At 40.5% G+C, this 10,486-nt stretch overlaps 1 protein-coding gene across 2 annotated transcripts in view; it reads left to right on the forward strand.

Annotated features, from left to right (window-relative positions):
* The window catches only part of LOC138697620 (aminoacylase-1-like), a 30,903-nt gene extending 24,557 nt beyond the window's left edge, over nt 1–6,346 (forward strand). The window contains exons 6-8 of one of the 2 annotated variants that reach the window (XM_069823021.1): nt 456–688; nt 3,661–3,721; nt 5,293–6,346. In XM_069823021.1, coding sequence (XP_069679122.1) covers nt 456–688; nt 3,661–3,721; nt 5,293–5,442 — 444 coding nt within the window. In that variant the 3' untranslated portion in view covers nt 5,443–6,346. The remainder of the gene's footprint in view (nt 1–455; nt 689–3,660; nt 3,722–5,292) is intronic. The other variant, XM_069823022.1, reaches the window with a different exon arrangement.
* Nucleotides 6,347–10,486: the final 4,140 nt, after the last annotated feature.

Consider the following 10,486-nt stretch of genomic DNA (forward strand, 5'->3'; position numbering starts at 1 on the left):
AACTTTCGGTGTTGGACCCCGGACTCATTTCACCGGCATTATCACCTTCATATCATTCAGACGCTAAATAACCTAGATTTGATACAGCGTCGTAAAATAACTCAATAAAATAAAATAAAAAGACATTGTCATTGTGTAATATATATTTACTTTCAGAATGTACATATGTGTGCGTTTCCCCATACTACCGTATTCTACTCTAAATAGCAACGTTGTTATCTCAACACATCTCTTCCTTTCACTACCTGCAGCGAGTCAACAACCTATAGTACAAGCATAGTAAACTTATTGTATCGGGTCCAAAGTCTCGAAGCCTGCTCATGACTCATGAGAAACAAGATCTGTGCGCAAGTGGTATGTGGGAGGGCTAGTTATTTCCAGGGAATAATGACTGACAGTGGGATAAGGAACGACAGTAGATTGCGGGTGGACAATAATCGTCTTCACGTGTGCAGGGGGGTGACGCTGGCAGCGATCTAGTGCCAGAGAAGTTCGAAGTCACGTTCGATATCCGCGTGGCCGTGACTCAGGACCACGACAAGATGGAGGAAATGCTGCAGGCGTGGTGCAAGGAGGCCGGACCCGAGACGTACTACACGTTTTCGCAGAAGCAGGCACGCGTCGAACCTACGGCACTGGATGAGCGTAACCGGTGGTGGATGGCCTTCAAAAAGGAATGCGACGCCATGTAAGCTTCTACAGAGCCACAGAGTTCAATTAATTGATTATCGGTAGCTGTAGAGTCACTATACAGGGTGAAAAGTAATTAAACCTACAAACTCCGGGAGCAGTAGCGGCTGGTGGTAAAAATAATGAGTGTGCTACAATTTCTATATCGGCCTACTGTATGCACTTATATGTATTTATCTTAATTTGAGACTCGCCTAGTGACGAAATATGAAATCCATACGACGTTCCTTCCTACTGCAGAACTTGTCAATTACCCTGGTGTTAAACCCTTCATCGTGGACATCACACTCTTTTCTATTGACAGTATTGCAAGAGCAGTGAGGCGATCCTGGGACATAGTGTTCCTTAAAAGGTTTTTATGCGTTTTAAGCAAGAAAAACATCTTTCTAACTCAGCAGTGATCATTGGTGTTGTAACCAAAATAATTAACAACTTCGTTACTTCACAGAATGGATCCTGTGAATTGTTGGAGGCTATGTATTGTAACAATTGAACAGCCATCTATATTCCGGAAGTCGGGTCTTCCGTATAGAACTCAAAGTTGTGTCTTTAACACTCTTTTGTTCAATACAGTATAGCTGTTGACAGCAACTTCAAGTTCGCGTTCAGGAAAATTAGGCTATGCGAAAAATTGCCAAAAAATTTGCTGTTTAACAATTTCGTTGCGTCTAGATAGCTTAAAGACTGGAAACGATGAGTAGTTTCCTGAATTATACGGTCACATACTTCCTTGGCACCAATTTTCTGGGATTCTATCTCCCGTCTCTTGCTGACTGATTCAGGAGGAATCTCAAAAAGCATGTAGACGGCAGCAGCAGTCGAACACTTGAATTACCAAATACATTGTACAGTTCCGAGTTCTTCCACATACAAGTATTCTTTCGTTACGCTTTCCTTTTGCAATCTCCAAGCTGTGTTGTGCTGAAGCTGACTACAGCACTTCCCCGCGTAAAAATAGCCAATCAGGGCAGTGATTTCAGCTTCGCACATGCGCATTAATTGTCTACATTCTCATTTAGAGTTTTGAGTAGCACAATGTACCCCATGAGGCACCAAAGAGCTAAGAGCGAAGACTAAACACTCTATAACGCCATATATGTATCAAATATGAATGAGGTCTCGCCCACCTCATTATATTTTGCTCGACTAGTATGACTAGTCAGTTTGTTTTTATACCATTAAGTACGAGAAAAATTCGTACCGGCACCGGGAATCGAACCCAGGACCTCTCAGCTGTGCGCGCTGAGTGCTCACTAACCAACTGAGCTATGCCGGGACCCGATTCACGACGCCGGCCGTTGTTGAATATGGCCATAAAGGCATGTAATATGCGCTCCTGTACATATATGACGTGTATCGTCAAGTGCAGGCAGTAAGGCCGTAACACGATACTACGAGAGGAGTTCGGCCGGCGTCGTGAATCGGGTCACGGCATAGCTCAGTTGGTTAGTGAGCACTCAGCGCGCACAGCTGAGAGGTCCTGGGTTCGATTCCCGGTGCCGGTACAAATTTTTCTCGTATTTAATGGTATAAAAACTCTATAACGCGTCATGAACATAACCACGGGAAATTGCCAAATGGCAGATCAGATACTATGGTGGTATTGCAAATACATCATTTGAGCAAAAATTATCATTGTGCTGTAGCACTGTAGCACATAAGGACGGGCCGCCCCTGTCCGGGAGGTTGTATGGGACACCAAAACAAACAGTTTTGTCTAATGTCATATTGTGCTGTGAGGCACTATTTCCCAAGAACACCAGATCTGAAGGTAACACAAACCATTGCCATGCTCTATTGCTTGAGTCTCTTATAAAACATTTAGGCCTACACACCAAAATCACTGCAAAAGATGTTCAAAAATAGGCCTACCTCCATACAAAGGTTAAATCGGTGGGACATGGATTGTCTAACGCGATGAAGATTTCAGGATTATCGTTTATTTCCCCTTCTACAGCAAATATCCGCCACCAGACCGGTTTAATGAAGCACTGCACTTGGTCAAGACGTACTACGACAAAATGTGAATTTGTAGAGTCGCCATGAACTGAAGAATGCATACGCCTTCTGCCGGTTTAATAAAGTCTCTAAGGAAAATATGACATTAGAGAAAATAGTTTCTTTTAGTGTCTAATAAAGGGTGCGTCAGAAAGAACGGATGGATTTCAAACTATCGATACGCAACGAGGAGAGAGATATAGTGAGGGGGACCACGACTGTTGGGTCAGCCAGAGAATGCAGTTTCAGTTGAGAACATGGTGTTGGTCTGACGTACAACGTGCTTTCATCGTAGAGACATTTTTGAAAAATGAAGAGTCTGTGATCGCCACTCAGGACTCATTTCGACATCGGATGTCAAGCTAGGATTCCAACTCGGAATACAATTTTGCGGTGGGAGGCTTCATTTCATATCACAGGTTCAACATTAAAGAAGAAATCACCTGGACGAAATTCTATTGCACTGAGATTGTCCGAGGCTACGGTAAGATCTTGCGCCCTGCGACTTCTTTCTTTGGGACCATTTGAAGGCGTAAGTTTGTAAACATCGATCACATACACTGGACGAACTGAAGACAGCGATTCGTGAAGAAATCGTGGCAATTGCACCAGCTATGACTGTGAAAGTGATGGCGAACATCAGAAAACGCCTCGATGCCTGTATTGAAAGCCAAGGACATCATATGGATAATGTTGTTTTACATAAATAAACTGCATGTATTGGTGAATATGTTGATAACAATAAATTTTTGATTTGATGAATCTTTACAATTTTCTTGCCATGTGAAATCCATCCGTTCTTTCTGACGCACCCTGTACAAGCTCTCGGAGTTTATCGATTTAATTACTTTTCACCCTGTATAGTGAACTTGTGTTACTTGAGCTTAAGAGATAATCATAGGTCTAAATAGGATTAGATTACTTAGCACAACTTATTTAATGTATGATAAGAATTTAATTTTGATGTTGCAGGGAACTAAATATTAAGCCTGTAATATGCCCGCCGTCTGGTGACAGCCGCTATCTGAGAACGGTAAGTGTACTCTTGCCGGACAAAGCAAGATGTAGTTTTTCGTTTTTCCATAAACAGAGGGGCTTACTGCGTAAGGAAGAATCTTCTGCGTATCCGTTAACTAGAAATAAGTTTCTTTAATTCGCCAGAAATCGTGGAAATTAATGTTTTGTGTCAAAGAAATGTAAAATGTAATATTCACTGCTCTCTTTTCAAAAACTCTCACCGTTTGTTAATCTAGAATGGATATATTTAAACACTGATCTTAGATACCATCAAAGAAAGTAGTATATTGAAATTCTCTGTTCCTAAACTTCCTTATGAAAGTAGCCATAGAGTGCATTAAGGCTATTGATTTTTTTAAAATAATGAGAAACCCATTAAAAAATGGAAATTTTGTTTTTAACTCAAACAAATTACATAATACGATGAAGAGTAATGGAACGGAGAAAAATTCTCTCCGGCGCCGGGATTTGAACCCGGGTTTTCAGCTCTACGTGCTGATGCTTTATCCACTAAGCCACACCGGATACAACCCCGGCGTCGGACAGAATTGTCTCTGATTGAGTTCCAACTCTTGGGTTCTCTCTAGTGGCCGCCTTCTGCACTACGTCATAGATGTCTATGAACGTAGGACCGAAGTCCACACATGTGCTGAGGTGCACTCGTTATGAGTGACTAGTTGGCCGGGATCCGACGGAATAAGCGCCGTCTTAAATCACGAAGTGATTTACGCATATCATATATTATTTCAATGTACCGAAGTACATATGATATTTCCATGCAGATATTCTGCGTCATCATACGATGAAAGAGTAATGGAACGGAGTAATGGACTTCGGTCCTATGTTCATAGACATCTATGACGTAGTGCAGAGGGCGGCCACTAGAGGGAACCCAAGAATTGGAACTCAATCAGAGACAATTCTGTCCGACGCCGGGGTTGTATCCGGTGTGGCTTAGTGGATAAAGCATCAGCACGTAGAGCTGAAAACCCGGGTTCAAATCCCGGCGCCGGAGAGAATTTTTCTCCGTTCCATTACTCTTTCATCGTATGATGACGCAGAATATCGCATGGAAATATCATATGTACTTCGGTACATTGAAATAATATAAATTACATAATGTTTCAGTTTCCTAAATCTGTGCTTAATTTTGGCCCTATGACAATAACACTTCATGAAATTGATAAAAAATACAATAATGCTGGTATAGTTAAGTATTGAAATATTTAATAAAACAAACACCAAATTAAGCAGAAAGATTCATATTCTCAGATACTATAAAAAATCTAAATTTCAATATTTGTCAGTTAGGACCTTTAACTCTCCCCTTAAAGCGATAAGAAAAATGTTGGGATGAATCCTAGAAGAAACAGATCACGAACAAACTCGTCCTCCAATACTTGTTTCGGATTTCTTAATTATGGAGTTTGCTTACCTTCGGTTGGCAATGGAGACGACCTTAGGGGAGAGCTTCACTATGAAGAACACGGCGGTATCTGCTTTCCACCCCCTTAACATGAATCCCGCCTTGTTTTACAATGTTACACTGTTGGAACTCCTTCCAATTCGGCGTGTTCTTTCATTCAGGTTGGAATTCCTACCCTGGGCTTCGCCCCGATGTGCAACACACCCATACGTCTGCACGACCATGACGAGTTCCTCAACGAAGACGTCTTCCTCCGCGGCATCGACATGTACTACAGACTCATTCCTGCCATGGCCAACCTGGCTCCCTGATCTGCAACGATGGCACAGTGTTGTAGTTGAATGAAAACAAAGAAGTCCTTTAACTTAGCATTTTCTAGCTTAATATTAATTCTCTTACCAGTAACTATTTGGTGAATTTCTAATATAAACAACTTTCCTGTGTTAATTGAAACTATTAAAGTATTTCACCTCAGATAATGACTAGTTTCGACTTGATTTCGGCCATTTTAAGATTTCTAGTGAAGTTCATAATTAGTAGTGTTGTGGGATTTAATCGATTAATCGATCAATTTCTGTTGTGCTTGGGTTGGATAAAAAGTAATGGCAACAGTTCGATATTTCTGGCATGGCTTTATTCACAGGGGTACAACATTTACGTACCTTCTATATAGTCGCCCCCCTTATTTATTACCTTTTGCCAAATGTTTGGAAGGCGTTGTACACCATCAGCGCGTCCATCTTTGTTGATGTTCCGTATTGACCGCCCTATAGCACGGATAGTTCATCTCTGGTATTGTACCGGGTCCCTCGCAGTGGTTCTTTCACTTTGTGAAAAGATCGTAATCGCATGGATCATATCGGGTGAGTACGGAGGATGTTCCAGAATCTCCCATTGCCAGCGGCGCAAGAGGTCCTTGACAGCAGCAGCGGTGTGACTCTTTGCATTATCATGAAGAATGATGGGATTCTGTACCCCCAAGTGTCGTCGTTTTCTCCTGAGGGCTGGACGAAGGTGGTGCTGCAGGAACCTGCAGTAGTAGTCCGCGTTTACCGTCTGCCTTGGAGGTACAGCGTGGTGCAGTATTACCCCATCAATGTCATACGCCACAATGAACATCACCTTCACAGCACTTCCAACAAGGCCTTCCCGAAACGCTTTAACCCATCGTGCCACTGTGCGATATGGCAACGCTGCATCGCCACATGCTTCACGCAGTCCCTGAAAACATTCTTGTGCACTACGACCTCGTGCCACTTCAATTTTGATCCAGGAACGTTGCTCTAGTTTTGTAAATATGATATTAGGGCGCTCGCACTATCCCTATGAAAGTCAACGTTCTACACACTGCAGTAGATTGACAGAGTACTGTCGCCGCTGGCTACACTAACTCATCTAACAGTCCATGTTCATGTCCATACAGCTGGCAACTCTCGAACGCACCATCGTCACGTGACAGCAGTGTTGCCATTACTTTTTATCCAACCTATGTAAGATTAATTGATCAAAAATATTTAATCGAATAATCGAGTCGATTAAAATTAAGCGGTTGTAGTTGATATTAATTACTATTTGGTAATACAAACTCATACTAAAAATTACGACAATATTTCTCTCTCGGATATTGCTTACTTAAAAGCACAATAGTACTGTTATTTTCTAACTGTAAACCAGGTAGCGTAGGGAAAATCTTTGCACAAACACTTCAGAAAGAGATGGAGATATGAGGACAGTGACCTAGTCTACCTCTATTGAAAGTTGAGACACAATGCGAAACCCTTATTAAGTTTTATGATTTTCCAAGAAAACTTCCACCTTGTTGTCAGCTCATCTTCCTAGCATATGAAATACATACTTCTCTGGGATCCTTTATAAAATAGCCATGTCTACACTGAGTGCAAGTAAGAGCGTAACTATCTTCTTCTCTTTCCAAAATCTGGTAATTCGACGATTACAATAGGGGCCAGTCTTCTGTTTCGACCGCTGTACTTTTGCAGTTGCAGTTTCTCTATTGAGTTTGTATATGAAGGCTTTCTGTTTAGTTTGATAAAGAAAAAAAAATCAGTTTTCTGTGGTTTGTGAAAAGTGTAATCTCCATTATGTCATATGAGAATTTGAGATGTAAACTCGGTGATACGTTTGGATTTAAATTGAATGATCGTGGAGAAGTGATTGACAGAAAAAAAAGGTTTTTTTTTTTCGTGTTTAGTGATGCAGGAAACATTGTTTCTAAACGTAGAGCGGCACTTAATTCGGAGCACATGAACGCATTTAGCCTACATGTTTAAAATCATGGATGAAGCAGTATTAACTAGGCGTGTCTTCATACTTATTGTTATTTATGCTGTCTCAAAAATTCCCGCAGAAATTGACACAATAAATTATAAGCCTCATAATAAATATGTTAGTAGTCTAAGTAATTAAAATAGTTGTTTTGTAATATAACGATACAATATATACAGATATATAACATTTAATACTTATGCTTATCACCGAACACAAGTTAAATTTAACAATAATTATGTATTATAGTATATTGAAACATTTTTTCTACTCGACCAAAACTCGATTAAAACTCTATTAATCTATCGATTAATCGATTAAATTCAAATAGTTAATCGATTAAATATTTTGATCAATCAGCAGCACTAATAATTAGACTTGTAATGTTGGGGATAGAGTTCTGCAAAACCGGTTGTGAATAATATCTTAAGTCCGAATGTTGAATTTTCTAGTCACTTCTCTATTACTGTTCTTCGTCACTTATAATTTTAATTCATGTGTAGGTCTACCAATCTTCTTTATTTTGATCTTTTCGTGTAAAGGTCTTATAGAAAATTACACATTTAACAGATTTTGCACACTATTCATTGTAGCATTTATGATGGGACGAGCTTGAGAACACATCTGAAAGTGCTCCTAACCCCTCCTACGCTCACTGTAAACCTATACTGTTTTCGCTGTAAGAGAAATCCTAATGTAAACATAAGCACGTGGCTGTCATACCCGTGATTGGCTCCCAGTCGAAACACTCACATTACGCAGGAAAATATAGCTCGTATTTGGAAACCACAATCTTGTATTATTTGAAAATAAAAAATTGAATTCTAGTTGTTAAATATGATGAAATATTTAACTTCACTCATACGTAAAACGCTATGTAAAAGAAAAGCTACTTTTATATTTTGTTATGTACTATGAACGCGGATGAACACCCAACAGTAACACCGAGGTAGTCTGTTCTTGTAACAAGCTGGCGTCACTTGAGCTCGTACCGTAGTTCACGTAAGCACGTGGTACTGAAGTATGGCTTCTGTATCCTCAACTGTCCATTGTGAAGACATAAGACTTAAAAAATAATTTAATTACTGTAATTATAAAGTAAATGTTTCCTAAGCAAATGAATGCATAGTAGTGAGGTTAGGCCTACCTGACGAGTAACGGGAAATGTTTAACATGAAACAGAATATACAACAGTAGGCGGGAACATGTATTGAGAATCTATGGCGCCAAACAGTGGCCAATGAAGCCTCACTTCAGTCACGTGCTATTGTTTACATTAGGATTTTTCTTACAGCGAAAAGATTATACCTACAGTGCATGAGGATTAAGTTGGCGTGATTTCTACTGTCCTTGTCTGAGGTCCTTGTCTACCGATTACCACCAGATGTGACGGGCAAGAGGTTTCCTTTTGTACAATTCTTGGAATTCCCTTTCTCCTCCCTTCTCCCTTCACACTTTAGCAAACCCAATTAGTGGATCTCTCAGTGGCGTCTCGGGGTTGAGTTCATTAGTTAGTAGTATTTTGTGAATAGTGAAGTGAGTTTGTGTCTTTTTTTTATTGGGTTATTTTACGACGCTGTATCAGCAGCTCAGTTATTTAGCGTCTGAATGAAATGAAGGTGGTAATACCGGTGAAATGAGTCCGGGGTACACCACCGAAAGTTACCCAGCATTTGCTCGTTTTGGGTTGAGGGAAAATCTCGGAAAAAACCTCAACGAGGTAACTTTCCCCGACCGGGATTCGAACCCGGTCACTTGATTTCGAGGCCAGACGCGCTGACCGTTACTCCACAGGTGTGGACGAGTTTGTATCTTGTACCAATTTAATATAATATAATTCACAAATTAAAATGTTTTCGGAGATGCATGGTTTCACTGTTACCTTAAATATTGTAATGAGTGTTGTGCTCTTGTATTTAATAATAATGGTAGGCAATATGGGAAAACGCGGGAAAGCCTTGAAGTCGGACGGTATGAACATGGTTATTAAGGCATATAAATTCTTTACTGGAGAATATGAGGCACTGAAATGCGGAAAACAAATAATATCTGTGCCGAGTTTTATCGAAAGAACTGCTGCAGCGACAGATATATCATCTCGTGGTGTTAACAGGATTAAAATAGAAAAAACAAAAACAAAAACTAAAAAAACAAAAGAAAGCGGAAGCGGAATTGGAAGCGTGCTGCGATCTCCAGGAAAGAAACCCCCGAATAGGATTCTTAAAAAACGTGTGTAACAGGTTAAAAATGAGCGCACTTGCAAAAGTGACGGAAGAAACTTAGAGGAAGGCCTGTAAACACGTAGAAAAAGTTGAAAAATTTTATTGGGCGAAGGATGGACTTGTAGATGGAAATTTATTATTCGTTCGTAATCAATTTGGACGACACGGACATGGACGAACTTTCTGGCGGAGTGGAGTCAGAATTTGAAGAGGAAGAGAATGCTGCCACTGGTAACTCGTGGTCGTTTGAAGGAGTGTCGACCATCATAAATGAGGGTAGAGAGAGATGGTGAGCATTCTCCCTCTTTCTAAAAGGGACTAGACAAGTAAATCCTCATGGACTGTACCATGCTCCAAAGCCTGCCAGTGAAACAGTACTACTGCGCATGCTCGAATGGAACAGTGTGCCACAAGTGTCGAGCGGTAAACGTAAGTCCCAGACGCCAACAAGAACAGTGCACGTGCAGTGTTATTTTTACATAGTATTATAATAAGAATTATGTCGCTCACATAGTCTACTGCAGCTCATTGATATAACTTTAAAAACGTGTGTTATTTGAAGAGGTGGTGCACTGCTCCTGTGCTCCTTAAGAGAAATCGCCACTGCCCAGTTGTATAATTTAACTTGTGTGTTCATTTGGGGTACAAAATTCCATCTGCACGAAAAATTACTTATCCCCCTTTACCCGAACACCACAGAATTATGCAGTCTCGCCAACTGCTGAAGAATTACAGTATACAATTAGATTCATTCTCAAGTTATCCATCACAAATGACTGACGATTATCGTGGAACACTGCCTTGTATTGGGAAAAAGAGCGCCTGGACATTGGGAAAAAACATGCATTCC

This window comes from Periplaneta americana, chromosome 4, assembly GCF_040183065.1.
Source record: "Periplaneta americana isolate PAMFEO1 chromosome 4, P.americana_PAMFEO1_priV1, whole genome shotgun sequence".
Lineage (NCBI taxonomy): Eukaryota > Metazoa > Arthropoda > Insecta > Blattodea > Blattidae > Periplaneta > Periplaneta americana.